Consider the following 20,028-nt stretch of genomic DNA (forward strand, 5'->3'; position numbering starts at 1 on the left):
GTGTACCTTAGGTCTCTTCTTGTGCTTGTGTTTGTGTAGAGTTTTGATCATAAGTTTAGATCTTTTCATTACTTTGTGCTATATGCTTACTTAACATTTTGGAAGTGCAAAGGAGTTGGATTCATTTGTATACAGGGCTTGTGCCGTGGGTGAATTAGGTGGGATTCTGGTTCCTGCTTCTTTCTGGCCCACTTCTTTGGTTCCTTTCATGCGAGCAGCCCCAAATCCCTAAAAGGCGATAAAATGGAAATATGCCAGCCCTCTGTGGAACAACCGTCTCAATAGTCTGCTTTGACATTTGTCTGTCCAACACAAACCCTGTAGTGGGCCACGTGGTTACTAGAGCTATCCCTACTTGGCAGGCTGAAAAAAGCTTTTGAGAAATCTTTGATGGTTTGGGTTCTAAAATCAGAGGCTTTTAAATCAGGCCTGTGGAACAGGGGAAGCTATTGCAGGTTGAATGTTAATTTCGTGCTAGTGCTATTTAGTTTTGAAAATCTTTCATGATAGGGCCAAGCGCGGTGGCTCACACCTGCAACCGAGCACTTAGGGAGGCTGTGGTGTTCAGATCGTGAGGTCAAGAGATCAAGACTATCCTGGCTAACATGGTGAAACCCCTACTAAAAATACAAAAATTAGCTGGGCGTGGTGGCACATGCTTGTAGTCCCAGCTACTTGGGAGGCTGAGGCAGGAGAATCACTTGAACCTGGCAGGTGGAGGTTGCAGTGAGCTGAGATTGTACCACTGTACTCCAGCCTGGCTACAGAGGGAGACTCCATCCCCCCAAAAATGTTCCATTATAGGAAGACTGCTGTTGTGCAGAGGAGGGTTTGGACAGAGGCCTTCTAACCTGACATGTATGGATTTCAAAAAATTTTTTGTAATAATTATAGGCTCATAGGATATTGCCAAAATAATATATAGAGTCTCATGTACCCATCACCCAGCTCACAACTATGAATTTTCAAAAATGTTCCTCTGCATCCTTGATAGTGTTTTGGGCTATAAGATCAACTGCAGGGGTGAAAACTCTACCCTCTTGTTAAGGTGGCTCTGGTCACCATATTGGGAATCGTGAGTAAAGTCAAGGCATTGACTGTATTTGAAGAATTGTAACCCAATGTAGTAGTCCAGGCTTATGTTTGTTCTGGTGTCTTAAAAATGTAATGATTTGAATTGTCTTTATGAATTGTTAATCTGAAATTTGCTTTTCTTAGTTTTTAAATTAAATTCAGTTTTTCAGTAATAAGAGAGTTTTAAAAATTAAAAAATAGGTGCACGAATGAATACCATGGGAGGCATGTTTTTTACTTGTCTCCTTTTTATATTTAAGGATGTTAAGGAAGATTCTGAGTTCTAGGACCCAAAATTTTGCTTTTCTCTTTGTAGGTTCGAAAACATGTGAATGATCTCTATGAAGACTTAAGGGATGGACACAATTTGATTTCTCTTTTAGAGGTTCTTTCAGGAGATACCTTGGTAAGTTTTAGCTTTCTTATTTATTTTGAAGAATGTGTAATCTTTTCTGCATATGACCAGTGTGTTTTCAATGCAGACTGTTTAGATTTTTGCAACATTCATCTTTTGAGTTGTGAATTCTGCCTGAAAAAGAAGTTCTGGTTAGATTCCTAAGCATTTTCACACCTCAGCTGATGTGAATTTGAGAGACTGAAGCAGTTTGATTACTTTACTTATATAATCAGTCCTATAATTAAAATACTGTTTTTGTTCTTGCTTCTTTTTTACCTTTGGATTTTTTTTTTTTTGCTTAGCAGAAGTTGGATGTGTAATATAACCACATATTAAAAGACTTACAAATAGCAAGAAAATAAACATTGCTTTCTGAAAAATGGTCTAACCCATTCCGCAGGTGTCATTTCTTTTTTTGTGAACATTACTTCCCCTTCTTGGTTACCTGTTCTCCTTCATTATGTTCTGTTCATGCTCTTCTTTTCATTTCTGGTCTGTCTTGTGTCTTTGCTGTCCTATCTTCTGTCTGTTGTATTCATTAGCCAAGGGAGCGAGATTTTTTGAAGACCTTACGATTGGTGAGTGCAACAGAAGCATGCGAATATGAACAGCATGAGGATGTGGAGGATGAGGATAAGGGGGTAGGTGTCGCCCCCATAACTTGACTAACCTAGCCGTTCCCATGCGGTGAGCGCTAACCTGATAGAGAAGTAACTCCTGGGTTCAGGCTCCTTTTTAGAAAAGTATAGAAAGGACCAAAACCCACAGTAAGGTGGATGTGTATGTACCAAAAAATTGGACAAAGGAAATATTTTCTCTTTTAAATTCTCTTCAGAGAGCTAAAATGATTGAATTGTTTATACATTACTGTGCACCGCATGGTAATTAAGCAGACTTAAAGTACATGAAGGCATTTTAGTTAAACAATTTTATATACATTGTATATAAACATGGAAATTTTACACCCAGTCTGCTAATTTTTGTGCAAATTCATTCAGTTTCTGAAAGTGATATTTCAAACATGGCAAAATTTATTGCCTTTTATGAAAGAACTTAGGGAAATTTTATTCAGTATTTAAGTTTCTGCTTTAAACCACACCTATTAGCATCAAGTATTTGATGGACGTTTTTTACCTCTCTAGTATGTCTCAAGGTATTTATAAGGGAGATTTAAAAATCCAGTATCCTGATAGGACTCACAGAGCTGTTTAATCTCCATGGCACTTAGTTGACTGAAGCTACCTTTGCAAGACAGACGTGCTTCTTTTGTCTTCTACATACCTAGTGCTCCTCGATTTTATTGGAAATTGTGCTTTTGTTGGATCCAGTGGGTAAATTGATCAACATTGTTTCTACTTGTTATGCAGAACTTATTTTTCCTTCTGTGGTGTGCTGTCTGTTTTATTATGGCACCTTTGGTTTCAGCAACCTCTGCATATTGAAGAAGCCAAGCTGTCAATTGTCTTTTTTCTTTTTTCCCTTTGGAAGATTTTGTGTGGTAGATTTCAGCTCCATTCTTTGTATTTTTGTTAAGCATTTCTCAGCTCTGTTTCCTTATGTTTTCCTTCATGCTAACTTGTAACGTTTCTTAAGGGAAACGGCATTAAGGAAAATTGTTCTCCTTTGTCACTTTTCCTGAGACTGAGAAAATAATTGTGTCCATCCCTAAGTAGTGTAAAACGAGTATAGAGTCCTTTCTGAGTATTGTAGTGTCCAATTTTGTGAAAAAGCTAAAATAAAATAAAGAGGAAATATATTTTTTTAATTGGTTTTCTTTCCTTATCATGGCGAAATAAACCTCTGTCTTTCTCCTTCTTGGTGATTTTTATACTAATTGCATGCTACTTTTCTCATTTTCATTAATATGCCATATGTATATATGTGTGTGTGTATATGCAATTATAAAAACCCTCTTGCTAATAGTGTTCAATAAGAAGACAAAATGATGAATATTTACTTATTTTTGTGCCTCCATAGCTAAGTAATTGTAGGCTAGAATGGTTTTATTACCAAATATGAAAAGTCTGTATATTGTGACATTTTCTCTTTTCCTTTTGTTTAAATAAAAAATCTGTAATAAAGTACATGTTTAAATAAAATATATTTGGAAAAAAATCCCTAATAGTTTTTCATTCAATCTCAGACAATATAAGGAAATTGAAAACTTGTTAGAAAATCTTATAATGTTACCCGAATAGTAAATACTGTTTTGATATATTAAGATGAACAGAATATTAAAATTAGCATGGTCTGTGATAACAGAAACTGTTTTTTATACCTGCATTTTTCTATTCTTAGCCCAGAGAAAAAGGTCGGATGCGTTTTCACAGACTACAGAATGTACAAATTGCACTTGACTATTTGAAAAGACGCCAGGTATGATGTTTTTAAAAGACTATAATCATATAAACATATGTTACTAATACATCTACGCAGAAACATGTCAGGGAGTGACAAGGTTAAATTTGCCTGTGAATTATAACCAGTAAGCTTGTGCTTTGGTGAAGCAAATATTTAAAAACGTGTTTAAACATTTGCTCCCAAGAAAAGGAAATTGATAGTACGGATAAGCCCAGAGGAATTATAAGTGACTACATTTCCATTGGTATAAGAACTTCTGAGGCCGGGCATGGTGGCTCAAGCCTGTAATCCCAGCACTTTGGGAGGCTGAGGTGGGTGGATCACGAGGTCAAGAGATCAAGACCATCCTGGCATGGTGAAACGCTGTCTCTACTAAAAATGCAAAAAATTAGCTGGGCATGGTGGTACGTGCCTGTAATCCCAGCTACTCAGGAGGCAGAGGCAGGAGAATTGCCTGAACCTAGGAGGTGGAGGTTGCGATGAGCCGAGACAGTGCTATTGCACTGCAGCCTGGGTAACAAGAGCGAAACTCTGTCTCAAACAAACAAACAAACAAACAAACAAAAAACACTTCTGATTTTCTTTCTGTTTGATCTGGATTGCATTTGCCTAGGAAGTTAATGACATTTTAGTAGCAACAGAATGTTAAGAATGCCTATGAACAGTTCTTAGTTGTGGGGAAGATTATATTTTACACTTAGTATATAAAAATACTTAATTTTCATAAAAATACTTTATATAATACTTTTAATTTAGTGTAAGCATTTTTCATACTTAGTGATAAGGCAAACATTTGTTTTTTTATAAGTAGATAATACTGGATAATAGATGGTCAGTTAAAGATACAACAGCATATTTCTAACAATAGCCCCCAACTTAGTTGAGGTATCAGGAGAAGTCTTGGAAAAGAATTAATAATATATTGGACATGATCTTGATTTGGTGGTGCTATGTATTACAGTGTCATAAGCCAAAATAGTAGTAGTTTTTCAGTTACTAGAAAAAAGAAAAACAATGAAGTAGGAGAGTTGAAAATTACTGAAGACAGTGAGAGTCAGGGGGCAACAATTTTGTTTTTTAATAGTTTGAAAAAAAAGGAAGAGGCTGGATGTGGTGGCTCATGCCTGTAATCCCAGCACTTTGGGAGGCTGAGGTGGGAGGATCACTTGAGCCCACGAAGTTGAAGACATGGTGAGCCATGATTGCACTATTGCACTCCAGCCTGGGTAACAGAATGAGACACTGTCTCAAAAAAAAAAAAAAAAAGAGAGAGAGAGAGAGAAAGGGGGAGAGGTGAACACTAGCTTTTATTATTTCTTTATTCTTCTTCAGTATTATGAACATTAAAATGCTTTTTGCTATTAAACACTAGTAAATCCTCAGTGCTTAAATATTTTAAATGTATGGTGTTTGCTCATTATTCATCTTTGTAGTGAAAGTTTCCAGTAGGATACTTCTGAAATGTTTTCTGGTAGTATTTTGTTCAAGAAGTAAAATGTTACGTATCATGGTATATAATTCTCAGTATTTAATTCATGATATTAAATTATTTTGTCTAGGAAGTGAATGTTAAAGATCATTGCATTTATTTACCTGAATGTACAGTTTGACAGTTGATAAGCTTTAAATATGAGTATTATATTATTTTAAAATATTTGAACAGCCTTCCGAATGCCCAGTGACTTATGTGTTTATTTATGGCATATTAATAGCAAAATAATGCTTGTTATTTTAAAATCTTTTAACAGAAGTTTGAGAAAGTTGTTAGAATTGTTAGAATAGTTTTAAAGTTAATGGTAAGAGTAAAATAAAGTTTATTTTTAAATGACAAAATTATTTCTAACTTTAAGATGTCACTTATTTAAGACCTCTCACTTGAGAAGTTGTGTATTGACAAGTGAGTGCTTTTAGTACTGGCTCTAGAACAGCAGTCCCCAACCTTTTGGGCAATAGGGACTGGTTTCGTTGAAAGACCATTTTTCCATGAGCTGAGTGGTGGGGCAAGTGGGGGTTGTTTCAGCATGAAACTATTTCACCTCAGATCATCAGGCATTAGATTTTTATAAGGAATGTGCAGCCTAGATTCCTTAACTGTGCACTTCACAAATAGGGTTTGCATTCCTATAGGAAGCTCATGCTATGGCTGATCCGACAGGAGACAGAGCTCAGGAGGTCATACTCCCTTGCTTGCTGCTCATCTTCTACTGAGCAGCCCAGTCCCTATTGTATAGGTTTCGGGGTTGGGTTGGCACCTCTGCTGTAGAAGATGAGAATGCAGTGATACCTGCTTTTTCTTTGTTGTTATTCCATAATTTGTAAATATAAAATGATTGAGAATAAGGGTAAAACAGTATTTGGGTGACTATTGGCATTTAAATTATTCAATTTTTTTCTTTGTATAATTTAGAATTGCTTTTATGTAGGTAAAGATAACTTGTTCAGGTTTGATAAACAGTTGATTTTATCTTTTCTTCACTTACAAAACAGGTGAAATTAGTGAATATTAGAAATGATGACATAACGGATGGAAATCCTAAATTGACTTTGGGATTAATCTGGACAATTATTTTGCACTTTCAGGTAAGCCCAGATTTTCTTAATTTCAGCATCGAATTGCTGGTTTTCAGGTGGTTCATATGAAGGGTGAATTATACATTCATATTCTATGAAAGAAAAATAAATTTCAGGCTTCTTTCCTTAAATAATATATTTCAATTGTTCTTTTAAGCACCATGCTGCTTGTAAATCTGACACCTAGTTTCCTGTTCTTGATAAGCTTAGTTGTAGTTTTAAAGACAATGTTTGTAATCTCAGAGTTTGAAGACATACTTCTTTTTATTGACTGGAGACACCTTTTTTTGTTCATTGGAAAGTATTACCTGTTTTAGATACTTAAATGTTTCATCATTGGCTGGGCGCGGTGGCTCACGTCTGTAATCCCAGCACTTTGGGAGGCCGAGGCAGGTAGATCACAAGGTCAGGAGTTTGAGACTAGTCTGGTCAACATGGTGAAACCCCATCCCTACTAAAAGTGCAAAAATTAGCTGAGTGTGGTAAGAAATATAATAATTTTTTTTTTTAAGTTTCATGATTAGTCCTTATTTAGAATGTTTTTTTATTGATACAATTTCTTAGCTATGTCAACAATTTCCTCCTTTGGTAGACACTAGATGGCAGTATAATTATCCTATAGTGGTGTGAAGTAGAAGAAAATTATTGATGTTTTTTATGCGGAGCAGTGCTTTCTCTAGGTTTGAGGAAAGTGCAAATTTATTGACTATGAATTTATCTAATAAATCTGAGCCAGTTGAGGACCGATTTGATTTAGATATGGGGAAATGATACATTTAAAAAGTCTTCATTTGATTTAATGTGACTCCTAACTTTAGAACTTTCTTTAATTTATTGACTGCTGATCTGCTCAAGAAATGTTCTGCTACTAGAGGCTGCAGAGAGGGGGAAAAGGGTTTGGGCTGAACAGCTACCTTTTGGGTAATGTGCTCAGTATCTGGGTGATGGAATTATTTGTACCCCAAACCTCAACATCATGTAATATACCCAGGTAGCAAACCTACACTTGTGCTCCCTGAATCTAAAATAAAAGTTTAAATTATAAAAGAAAAAAACAAAAACCAAAATGTTCTGTGTACAGTACAGAGTGGTACTCAGTTGGCACTGAGTACATCTTACTGATTGATAACTGTACAGTGGATCTTGAAGGAGGAAAAGACAGCTTGCCAGTTTCAGAAAGGACCTGGGGTTTTGAAACAAGTCTGGTAAAGATTAAGAATTAAAAAAAAAAATTGGCTGAAATACAGGTTTCGTAGACAAATAGTGGAGAGTAGTGTACCTGGGGGCTCATTGGGAACAGGTTAGATTGGACAGGTATGGAGAGCTATAGGAAGCAGAGTCTAGGTAGGTCTAGGACCTGAACAGGCAGCTGAATAGTTTCAGCAGAAGGACATTCACAGATACCCGGGTAATAAAAGGAAAAGATGTTAGCCAGCCAGACTACAGGGCAGCTAATACAGGTGAGTATACACTTAGGTGGGCTGTTAATGTCAAGAGAAGCCAGTAACCAGAACTGGAAGCCAGGAACTCAAAGGACTGAGGGTCGCCATTACTGGAGGACTCTATCATTAGGGAGTCAAAGATATCGAACCTAAATGAAGGCAATAATTTGGCTTGAAGCACAGAACCAGACCTTGTTACCAGAATTGGGTAAAGTCTAAGTAGAACTGGTCAAAAAGCTGATTTCCTATGGAGTGCTTCAGTGGTTTTGTCGGGAATCCTTTAATTAGCCCTAAGTAGATCAGATCCTAGAGCTTTTAGTAGGGTTGAGACTGCTAGATCCCCAGATGAGAAAGTCAGAGGCCTATGGAGAGAATCAATCACTCCACCACCAGCTGGTGAGGTAGGCTGTGTCTGAATTTTGAATGTTAGACCAGGGATCCGTGGAGCAATGGAAAGCATGCAGGCTTTGGAGGGAGGCAGAATTCACTTTTGTTCTTGGCTCTTTTATTTATTGTTTGTTGTGATACCAGCGGATAAGTCATCTTACTACTCTGAGCTTAAAAAACTGTGTTTCTGTTCATCACTTTCCTTTTTCTGCCCATAAATCTTTTTCAGCAACAGGACCTGTGCTGGAGTCTCTCTGAATCCATTCTGGTTTGTGGGTGGCTTGATTCCCAAATTGATTTTTGCTCAGTTAAATTTCGGTAAATTAAAAACAAATGTGTTTTAAGAAACAACATCTATTAATTCTATGTAAAATAGTTAGAAATGAGCAGAGTCCACAGTGGGAGAGATAAGCTATGAAGCTGAGGTGGTGATCTCAGAGTGAAGTGATAAAGGTCAGGACTCAGTGATAAAGGTCAGGACTCAGTTGGGGATGCAAAACTGAATAGAAGAGATCACATTTTGAAGAAAGAGAGAAAGGGACTTGGACATAGGGCACAGGGGGTGAAAGAAAGAGATTTGTTAAAGGTAACAAAAGTTTTTAGCCTGAGAGATTAAGAAACAGTAGACTACTGAGAGACATGGGGGTGATGGTAAGGGGAAAACCGGCGACCTTCTTCTGGGTGGGCTTGATGGGCTGGTGGGATATCCTGTGCATCTGTCTGCTGAGCAGTTGGAGACATGAGTGGAGCTGAGAAGTCAGAGGTACAGATACAAACTTGGGGGAGTTATCACTACACAAGCGACCACTGATTTTATCAGAAAGAAGAGATCTTCAGGGGATCCAAGAGAAGAACACAAATGGAGAACAGATGAGAGTTAAGGATAGAAATTTGGGGAAGGCCCATGGTCATCGGTGTGGGAGAATATTCTGCTGAGAAAACAGAAAAGGAGCATTTGGAGAGTTGGATGAAATAACAGGAAAATATACTGATGAAACCAAGGGAAGAAAATTTCAAGTAGAAAGAATGGTGAGCAATATGAAACGCCACTAGAGACCACAAGAAAATTAAGATGGAGTACTGGTCAATAGTTTTGTCTAGAAGGAGGACATTGGAGACCCAAGCACCTGGGAGCAAAGACTAGGAAATAACAAGCCAAAATGTGCAGAAGGGTTGGGAAGTAGAAGCAATATATTTAGAGGCTGAGTTTGAGAAAGTTTAAAGCAAAAGGCATTCAAAAAGGAATTATATACTAAGAGAGCCCTTTGGGGTTCAGCTGCCTTTGAAGGAGAGAGGAAGACTAGTCACAGAAGTACCAGAAGAAGTTTTGCTGGCCAGGCACGGTGGCTCACACCTGTAATCCCAGCACTTTGGGAGGCTGAGGTGGGCGGATCACCTGATATCGCGAGTTCAAGAACAGCCTGACCAACATGGGGAAACTCTGTCTCTATTGAAAATACAAAATTAACTGGGTGTGGTGGCACATGCCTGTAATCCCAGCTACTCCTGAGGCTGAGGCAGGAGAATCACTTGAACCTGGAAGTTGGAGGTTGTGGTGAGCTGAGATCACACCATTGCGCTTCAGCCTGGACAACAAGAGAGAAACTGTCTCCAAAAAAAAAAAGAAGTTTTGCTTTTAATATCCTGTGGCATAATGTTCTAGAATCTATTGTATTTTAGGGCTTTAATTATAAGATGATATAAAAAATTATCACCAATATTTATAAAAGACCAAGATCTATTCAGAATGGAACACATCTATGTGTTGGTTAAATGGAAATGTTGTCTCTTATTTAAATAACTTTTTTGAGTACTACAGTAACTTGAGATTAGAATTGTTTTGGTTATGCCAAGATATAAAGATTTAAACAGTGGTAATCGTCCTCAGAGTGACTGAGCCTTTTTCTCTATACCCTACATAAATAATGGAAACTATTTCAAAAGACCAATTTGTTTTATTTTAACAATATTTGTTATAGCATCATAAATGGAATCTATTTTTCAGTCAGGCTTTCTGAAGGTAAGCATTCCTATATCATTAGCCACCATATGCCACATCCAAGGTAATGAAGTAAATTGTTCTGTTTATTGGAAGAGTGTACATGAAATTAACTGTAATGTAGGACAATGAATATTATTGGTGATATAAATAAAAATAGAAATGTTTGGGAAAGGAGCATCATAGTGGGATTGGGATGGCTTTAGAGAATATGGGAAATTTTCACAGATATTAGAGATAGGCTTTGAAAGACTAATGCCGGTTACCAGGCAGAGACTAAGTTGGGCTATTTCTGGGAGGGGTCGCAGGGTATATGGCCTAGAAATGGACAGCTGCTTAGTTTGGCAGGTGTATGAATTCATTTTATGTTGCTGTAAAGGCATATCTGAGTCTGAATAATTTATAAAGAACAGAAAAGAGGTTTATTGGGATTATTGTGGTTCTACAGGCCATACAAGAGACACGGTCCTGGCATCTGCTTCTGGTAAGGTCTCAGGAAATTTTTTAGTCCTGGTGGAAGACAAAGGGGGAGGAGGATTGTCACATGGTGAGAGAGAGAGAGAGAGAGAGAGAGAGAGAGAGAGAGAGAAAGAGAGAGAGAGAAAGATGAAGAAGGAGAAGGAGGGAGAGGGGGTACCAGGCTTTTTTTAACAACTATTTTATTTTTTTGAGACAAAGTCTTGCTCTGTTGCCCAGACTGGAGTGCAATGACACAGTCTCGGCTCACTGCAACCTCTGCCTCCTAGGTTCAAGCAATTCTCCTGCTTCAGCCTCCCAAGTAGCTTGGATTACAGGCATGCACTGCCAAGCCCAGCTCATTTTTGTATTTTTAGTAGAGGTGGGGTTTCCCCATGTTGGCCAGCTGGTCTTGAACTCCTGACCTCAGGCCATCCGCCCGCCTCGGCCTCCCAAAGTGCTGGGATTACAGCTATAAGCCACCATGCCTTGCCTCAAACAACTAACTCTTAAGTGGGTAAGAACGCATTACTATGGGGATGGCACAAAGCCATTCATGAGGGAGCTGCCCTCATGACCCAGACACCCCCACTAGGCCGGTCTTCCACATTGGGAGGCACAGTTTCCACATGAGGTTTGGAGGGGACAAACATCTAAACTTCATCAGCCGAGATAGAGGGAAGGATTGGGGATTGCAGATCACTGGTTCCCCCTCCATCGTGTTAGTACAAATACCAGCCATTATACATTTATATTCTCTTGGATAATGGACTCCTCATTGCCTTTGAATACATTGAAAATCAGGTTAAAAACAAAAAAAATCTGAGACCTTATTTTTACCAGTCTGTCTTCAAGGATATTCAGTTTTTGCTACTGGAGAATGTTTTCTTTTTTAATGATTAAGGAAAATTTTACAATGGAGGATTTGTTATTGATCATCTGCATTATCATTGCTAACTTGGCTATTTAATTGAATATTCTTACCTAGTAAAATATAATGCATTCCACCTTTTGATCAAGCTAAAGGCTACCTAGAGAAAGGAAATTATAATTTTTTTTTAGCAGTGGAATGATTTCTGCTATGTGTAAGTCCATTTCATGCCTTCCTATTTTTTTTAACCATATCTATGACTCAGTGTTAGAAATATGCACACCTTAGATAATCAGGTTTCATACTGATTCATTATTTTTCCAGCGAGGCCCTCATAAAACCTGTATAATCTTTAACTAGAGTATAATTATAAAAGTTATATATAAAGTTTAACTGCCTTTTTATATATATGAATGAATGCACATGTATTTCCTTTTGCTCAATGTTTCGTGGTTTAAATTATATAATTTGTCTATTTGCTCATATTAAAGTCCTAATAATTAGATAAGGTGGTGGCTTAGAAATTTATATTATTTGGAAAGTATTATAAACTATTTTAAAAGATTGATTTTAGAGACAATTTTATTAGAGAATTCTAAGCATTTAGCACTTACTGTGTCTCCTCCTGCAAGCGATTGAATCATCATATTATTTTTATGACTTATTTCGAATAAGAGTCTTAATATAATTTATGGAGATTTTTGAGCTTTTGGTTTGTTTCTTTGTGTGCAAGTACCAAAATTAGTTGGTATTTCTTAAGAAAAAAAATTATATGGTGGAGGGTAGAGAGTGTCTGAAATTCAATTTGAAAGGCACTTTGAAACTAAATTTGAAGGGCACTTTCCCAAATCTCTCCTGACTGGTATTTGCTTTCTGTTTGCTCTGATTTGTTGAACCACCAAGTTTCAAAGGTTAAGTGCAGACTTCAGTAGTGTATCTGCATTTCAGTAAACTGAAAGTTAAAAACAGTTATAATCTTCTCATGCAGTGAAGCTAAGGGTTTGCCTTGAGAGCTCATCAGTGTTGTAATTTGACAGTGAGCAGTAATGTTTGTTTAAGAGGATTGGTGGCCAGAAATAAGCCACGGAGTCTAATGAGACACAGGGACCGGCTGGGCAGGATGCCACAGCATTTCTTGTGTGTGCCTTTCTCATAAGCAAAATGGCCTCAGACTGAAGAGGATGGTCATGAAGTCTGTGGGAAACAGACGTCAGAGTGGAATTTTCAGACTTAATGAAGAGGATCTAAGTAAGCCCTGGATTTTGAAATGAGTGAATTTGTGGAGCTGTGATCGCCTACAAATCAAATGGGGAATGTCTGTGGATGTGTAAGAGCTGAGAAAGAAGAACAATATGTAGATCCTGCCAAAACGCCTTTGAACCCTGAAAAATACTCTCCTGGAAGAAAATATTTCAGAAGAAAACCGATCAAGAAAACTGGTGGTGACAAAGAGTCAGTTGAGGAAAACAATGAAAATGAAGGCAGGAAAAGGAGCAGCAGTCAGCCTTCAAAAGAACAGCCAGCTCCTGCATCCAGGGGACTGGTACAGCAGGAATCTGTTACCCCAGACTCTGCACTGGGAGATGGTATTCAGCAAAAGAAGACAGAAGTTGGAGCTGACGGTGTTAAACAGAAACTTCTGCCGGGTGCTGTAAGCAGTTGGTCTGACCATGTGAAAACTTCTGCTAAAGACAGTGACACAGAAGTAAAAGTTGGTGAACTGGATGAGAGGATTTCAGAAGAAGACAGCACTCCATATTGCACAAAGAGGAAGAAACCTTTAGATGATGTCAACACAAGCGAAATAACATTCCAGGAAAAAATTGATGTTCTTTCTTTTCGAAAGGCAGCCAGCTTAAGCTCTATTCCCTCTGGTATAGCAAGATCACTAGAAAAAAGTGGGTTTGCTGAAGACTCATCAGAAAGTTATAGCAGTATTCAAGAAAGGCAAAACACTGAGCGATTTTGCCCTCATGCAACACAGCATTTTCAGTTTCAAAAAAGGAGATGCCATTCCCTGTGTACTAGTGTGTCCTCTGTTTCTAAAAACACAGGTGGGAATGAGGTAAGTGAAATGTGGAGTCTGAGTTCAAGTAAGTAAGTATTCCAGGTGCTCACATCAAACTCATATCTAATTTGTCTTTTATAAAGTTATTTTTATATTAGTTTATGTAAAAGCTACAGTTTTTGTTGCATTTTATTTATAGCCTTAGGTTTGATTCTTATGATTTTATTTTTGTGCTGTGCACATTCTTTGGTCACACACATTAATCTCAAAATCCTGTACATTTTCATTATTGGTGGAAGACTTTAAAAAGCACTACATTAAGAGAGTGCATATTTTTTGAATTTTTCTAGTTCACAATTCTTGACTTTGCCTGTGGAATAGCCTGTGGAAATTTAGTTTGACTGTAGGTAAAAGTTCCGTTAGAAAATAGTCACGAGAAGACAATAGCTTTGTAACAAATAATAGGATACTGTAAAATTATCAGTCAATACCGACTCACTGGTTCATAAGTTTGAAAAGCCAGATTCTGGTTCTCTATTGATTTTCATGTGCAGAAACATTCTCATAATTGCTGTCAATTCTGTGCATATGTTTTGAGGGTTAGGACATATATTCTCTCTTCCTTTGTTAAGTTATTCTCCATCCCCAATCTAAAATCAGAAATTCTTAGGGTAGCATGCCATAGGAATTGGAATATCACACAGACTATCAGGAAGTTGAGATCTTTATTCCTAACACTGATATTTAGCTTTAGACAAGTTACTTTAGACAAGTTACTTCTCTGCAGTGTTTACTTTTCTTTAAAATGTAATTAGATAGGTATTTACTTGCTCATGAAGTGTATTACCCAAATAACCTCTACCTGTTACTGCTCAGGAGTTGATGGCTTTTTCTTTAAGCTATCCTTAACTTTATCTTTTAATAAAAAATCTGAGCATAAAGAATATTTGTGATGTTAAACATTTTTGGCAAGGTCATTGTATCAATGAGCAGAGATCATTTGCATGATGATAGAATGAGGTTTTATTAGGGTTAGTGAGCGCCATCATCACTGACCTTGGTGACTGAGTTCTCCTGAAGGTGTCCTGTTTATATACACTGCTATGCCTTGCCAATATTATGTCATCAGTTCTGTTTATATTTTACAGCGGTTATGTTTTAAAAAGAAAGCATTCATTCTGTGTCATTATCTATGTAGCTCTGCATAAAAGCCAGTGCAAAAGAAAACTACTTGACTGCTATGTGTTAATGCATATAATAAGTACTTGGTTTAATTTCACATATGTTTTCCATCTGTTTTTTTTTTTTTTTTTTCCATAATTTGGCTTCAAGTCAGCTGTACGTTTTTTCATTCATGGAAATTTTTAGAATCTGTTTCCTTAGTGGTACATTAGCCTTTCCTTCCTTGGAAAATGTATGTGGAAATAACTCATAAACTGGCCAATCAGATTTGTTAACTGTGATGCAATGTACATAAAGCCTGACATCTAGTTCAAAGCTGAATGGGTAGTCATTATTTTATCTGAAGGGTTTGACACCTCATATCCCTGTAGTTTAAATGAAGACTGTTTATTCTGTGGCACACAAAGAGTCAGAATCAACAGTTTTGCTATTCCTCTTAGAACATTCTTCCTGTTACCTTGGAGGTGTTTGACTCTGTTTGCTTAATTATCTTTGGTGGGAAACTTCCACAGAACTCTTTATCTTGCATTGGATTCTGCATTTTTCATTGGAGAATTAGTTGCAAATGAGAGCTCTCAGCCCCTTTATTGGCATTTCATCTTGGAAATGGCCCATTAACCAACATTTCTTTTATTTCTTCTTTTTCATATCTTCTCTATGGGATCAGCTTTTGCTCTTGAGTTGCATGAAGTGTTGGACTCAACTTTTGAGTTAACTTCTAAGTAGAATAGCGTACATTTTTTTGAGCTTGTCTTGACTTGATCTCCCCAGTCCTGTGACATTCATCATCTCAGCCTACCTCCACTTTGAGTCGTTGCAGTGACACGCTGACCTGGAGTGGTCTTCCTGGCTCAAAGGGCTCTGTGGAGGCTGCTCATCCAGCCCCACCTGCTGCATATAAATGTTGTAAACATGTTGTATCTTTATTAGGATAATTAGGTCAAAAAGGAGTATCTTACGTTTGTATACTGCTTTGGAATTGGAAAAATGGTTTCAAACATGTTGTATCATTTGATCATCGCAACAACGATATGAAATAGGCTAAACAGACTATGCCTCATATACAGAATGAAAAAACAGAAACCCAAAGAGATTAAATAAATCGTTAAGGCAACATGACAAGTGAGATTACCTGAGTTAAATTATGGCACAGCATCACACTTGTTTTACCTGTCAATGAAACTTCAGGGAGATTGCTAAAATGTTAGAGCAGGAATTGATGTTTATAGTGTCATCTGTGAAGGATGTGTTATAAACAGAGGCAGCAGAAGGTGAATCATTTTGGGAGACAAGGAGTAATGAGCTCAGTGTCTGTACCTTTTTCTAGGATCTTCTGTTTGTCTAAGACTCACCTTGTACCTTATGACAAGGTTTCCTACCTTTGCCCTTGAGTTCTTTTTCTTTAGTTTCACAAATCCCACCTCTTCCCAGTCTTGTTAAATTGATATTAGCAAAGATGGTTATTTTTATCATGTATATACTGTGGGTTCTCTAACCTGACCATATACATGTAAGAATCATCTGAAGAGATTTCAAAAAAGATAGATTCCTGGATGTCACCCACAGTTATTCTAATATGATACATAAGGGTGAGTGCTCTGTAGGTGATTCTAAGAGTCAGGACTTCGGATAGGGAGCTTTTTACTATTCTTATTCTACAGCAGTACTTCTCAAATCCTAGCTCCAGGGTCCCTGCAGGAGAATCCTCTAGATTGCTTATTGAAAACACCTTGCCTGAGATTTAATTTAATCAGATTTAATTTAATTTAATGCTGTCATGAGACAGTATTGTATATGTTTTAGGCACCTGCTTATGTGTTTTTAGAAACACACCAAATTTAGAGAATCAGCATCACCTTAGCTTAACGTTTGCTATCACATTTTCTTCTTAATGTAGGTTTTCTGATAAGCAGTGTGTATTTTGGGCCTGGAGGGCAGAAGATCCAAGTTCTTCTAATCAGGCTTTGCCACCAGAGAGCTGTGTGACTTAGGCAGTCTTCTTTATTTATCTAGGTCTCAGTTTCATTTTCTATAAAGGAAGGATACTGGACTAGGTGATTATTCTATTGCCAATAATAATGCTATTTGTTGAGTCCTACTATATTCCAAGCACTCTGCAACTACATTAATCTTTAGAGCAGGTCTCTGAAGTGTTCTGTTATGAGCTCCATCTTTATAGATGAGGAAACTGATTCTCAGGAAAGTTAAGTAGCTTGCTCAACTCACTTAAACAGTGAGTGGTACAGCTTTGATCGGACCCAAAAGTTGTCTGCCAAGCTGAACTCTTACCTGATGCAATTTACCCTCCTTTTCCTACATATATCTCTTCCAGTTTTAAATTTCTGTGAATTCATATAAATAAGTGTGTACCTTTTTGTTTGTTTAGTGTTGTTACTCTCCTCTCTCTTTCCCTCTCTTCCTTTATTTCTTTATTAGACATTTATTATGTATTGAACCCAAACTAGGCACTCTGAGATAAGTAAAACATAGCTCGTTTCCTTGCACATTGTATCTCATTGTTTGTTCATAAAAATTGTCAGGGACCATGGCTGTAAAGTTAGTCATCTGAGAATTAGTCATCTGGGATGATGATCAGAAATAAGTTTAACTCTCAGCAAACCATGTGGTGGCTCTATTAACTAATGAAAATTGAACTACATTTCTGTTCCTTTCCATCCTTTAGTGCATTGCTAATGATTAGTGCAGTGGCCTAAAGTAAAGAAGCCGAAGAGAGAAGGTTAAGAAGTGAGTGTGGCTGTTGTACACAATATGCTGTCAGTCTCGGAATAATAAAGAGTTGAATATTTTTATTACATTGGCTTTTGTATTTAAAAAGCTTTGAAAAAAATGAAGAACCATCTCAGAATGTGAGAGGAATTACATTCAAGCTCCCTGAAATATATTTATTCATTATTTTTTTCCCTCATCAATTCTTTTATGAAGCTTAGACTATAGAATTTATGATTGGCATTCAAGGACTAGGATAAAATCTGAATGTGTTTAGCCTTGCTCCACAGATCTTGAAGGCGAAGATCATTCATTCTGTAATAGACTAATTAACTCATTTCTTGCTGAACGATTTTATCTCTTTCTTTAAAAATGAAAAATCATTTATTGATTTCTCGTGACTATTTCTAGTCATTTAGATGTCTAACCAGTATGCGAAAATACAGTTTCAGAATAATTCTGTAGAATTTGGGTTCCTATCAGCATTATGTTGCCTTTCTCTGCCCTTTAAGTTAAATGAAGGACATGCACGTGCTTTACAAAAAATGGTGGTTATTTTTTTTCCTGTTTAAATAAGTAAATGAGAATTTTTTCAAGGTAGTCATCAATTTAGAGCATTAGCACTTGGACTTTATCAACTTTTTAATTACTTTTGTTTTCCATTTAACTCTTCCCTTTATGTAGGCAGTTTGTAACCAGTTAAACTTTTAAGAATTTTGGTACCTTCTTTGCAGTTAAAAATATTTTGTAAAGCATTTTCACACTTAAAAAAAAAAAAAAAAACTTGGAACAGATGCTAAAAATGTGTTGATTACATTTGTTTCTGCCAAAATAGTTTAAACATTTTTCAGGAAATCGTCCTTGGAAACAAACATCTTGGCTTGTAAATATTTGCCTGTGTTGACAAGTTCAATATGGAATTTGCTTTTGCCTGACTATAGTGTCAAGTGATGTGAATAAAAGAGTTTTAGAATTATCATAACCTCTTACATACCTCCATTCACTGTGGAGCAGGCACCGTTCTCAGCTCTGTGTGTGTACCTCTTAGTCCAGGCGTCCCCAAACTACGGCCTGCGGGCCGCATGTGGTCCCCTGAGGCCCTGCCGCACTTGAGGAAGGGGCACCTCTTTCATTGGTGGTCAGTGAGAGGAGCACAGTATGTGGCCGCCCTCCAACGGTCTGAGGGACAGTGAACTGGCCCCCTGTGTAAAAAGTTTGGGGACGCCTGTCTTAGTCTCTCACACCAAGAAGGTCCTATTATTATACTCATTTTATAAAAGAAGAAACGGAGGCCCAAATAAGTTACAGGGCTAGAAAATAGTGGGAACAGGAACCGAATGCCAGTTGCTGCCATCCACAGCTTTGCACCAATCTTCCTCCCAATATGAAGCTTTGACTCTTGGAATAATGTGAGACTCATGAGGTAGCAGAAGAATCTTGAGCTTCACCTTTTCCGACTTGCTGCTTTCATTCTTACTAATACCTACACTCTCTCAAATAGAATGTAGTCCTTATTTTTATTTTAATACAAACATATGAAAGGATTGAATTTTCATTTGGTAACATTTTTGTAGCTAAACCTCTAAATCAGTAGGGATTTTGTGTTCTGTACAGAAGAACATTTGACTATCATTTCTACATCCACTGTGTATCCCACAAGTCAGTTTCTGCTTCTGTAGAAGGAGGTTGTCCATGGATAGGTAAAGCTCCCTCAACAGTGTTGTGGGGAGTCACTTAGCTTGCTGGAGTAGGGGGAGGAGAACCTACAAGATGTTGAGTCAGAAGGCTTACATTTAATGCAGATCTTATTATTCCCATCCTTAAAATTGGGGTAGTTTCTTGTTTTGAGAATTAAACAAGGTCACATATGTGAAAAAGACTTAGGAGACTGTAAAGTGCTTTATAAGTTACATCCTTTGGTCTTCTGCTTCTGGAGAAAAGAGTAAATATTTTGTGACCATCCTTTAAATAGAAATAGTTCTGTAAGTTTTCAGAACTTTTTTTCCTTGAGCCGGAGTTTCATTCTTGTTGCCCAGTCTGGAGTGCAATGGTGCAATCGCAGCTCACCACAACCCCTGCCTCCAGAGTTCAAGCGATTCTCCTGCCTCAGCCTCCAGAGTAGCTGGAATTATAGGCATGTGCCACCACACTGGATTAATTTTTTAATTTTTTTTTTTAAGATGGGGTTTCACCATGTTGGTCAGGCTGGTCTTGAACTCCTGACCTCAGGTGATCTGCCTGCCTTGGCCTCCAAAGTGCTTGGATTACAGGCGTGAGCCACCACACCCAGCCAGTTTTTGTATTTTTAGTAGAGACGGGGTTTCTCCATGTTGGTCACGGTGGTCTCGAACTCCTGGCCTCAAGTGATCCTCCCACCTTGGGTTCCCAAAGTGCTGGATTTACAGGCATAAGCCACTGCACCTAGCCAGTTTTCAAAACTTTTAACAGGACACTTCTTTCTTTCCTTTGGACATGGAGCATTCTGTGTAACAAGAGTAGGCTGCCACCTTCCCTCCCGCTGTGATCTTACCTCCATTCATCCTCTCATTTCTT

General features: G+C 37.5%; 1 protein-coding gene across 28 annotated transcripts in view; it reads left to right on the forward strand.

The window, feature by feature from the left end:
* The window catches only part of DST (dystonin), a 498,104-nt gene that overhangs the window by 249,429 nt on the left and 228,647 nt on the right, over positions 1 to 20,028 (forward strand). For 16 of the 28 annotated variants that reach the window (XM_074398165.1, XM_074398139.1, XM_074398145.1 and 13 more), the window contains 4 exons: positions 1,391 to 1,480; positions 2,014 to 2,112; positions 3,770 to 3,847; positions 6,320 to 6,412. In XM_074398165.1, the coding sequence (XP_074254266.1) occupies positions 1,391 to 1,480; positions 2,014 to 2,112; positions 3,770 to 3,847; positions 6,320 to 6,412 (360 nt within the window). Of the gene's footprint in view, positions 1 to 1,390; positions 1,481 to 2,013; positions 2,113 to 3,769; positions 3,848 to 6,319; positions 6,413 to 10,879; positions 13,624 to 20,028 lie in introns of those variants that run through there. The other 12 variants (XM_074398159.1, XM_074398143.1, XM_074398146.1 and 9 more) reach the window with 2 other exon arrangements.

The sequence above is a fragment of the Saimiri boliviensis genome, chromosome 4, assembly GCF_048565385.1.
Source record: "Saimiri boliviensis isolate mSaiBol1 chromosome 4, mSaiBol1.pri, whole genome shotgun sequence".
In the NCBI taxonomy this organism is placed as follows: Eukaryota; Metazoa; Chordata; class Mammalia; order Primates; family Cebidae; genus Saimiri; species Saimiri boliviensis.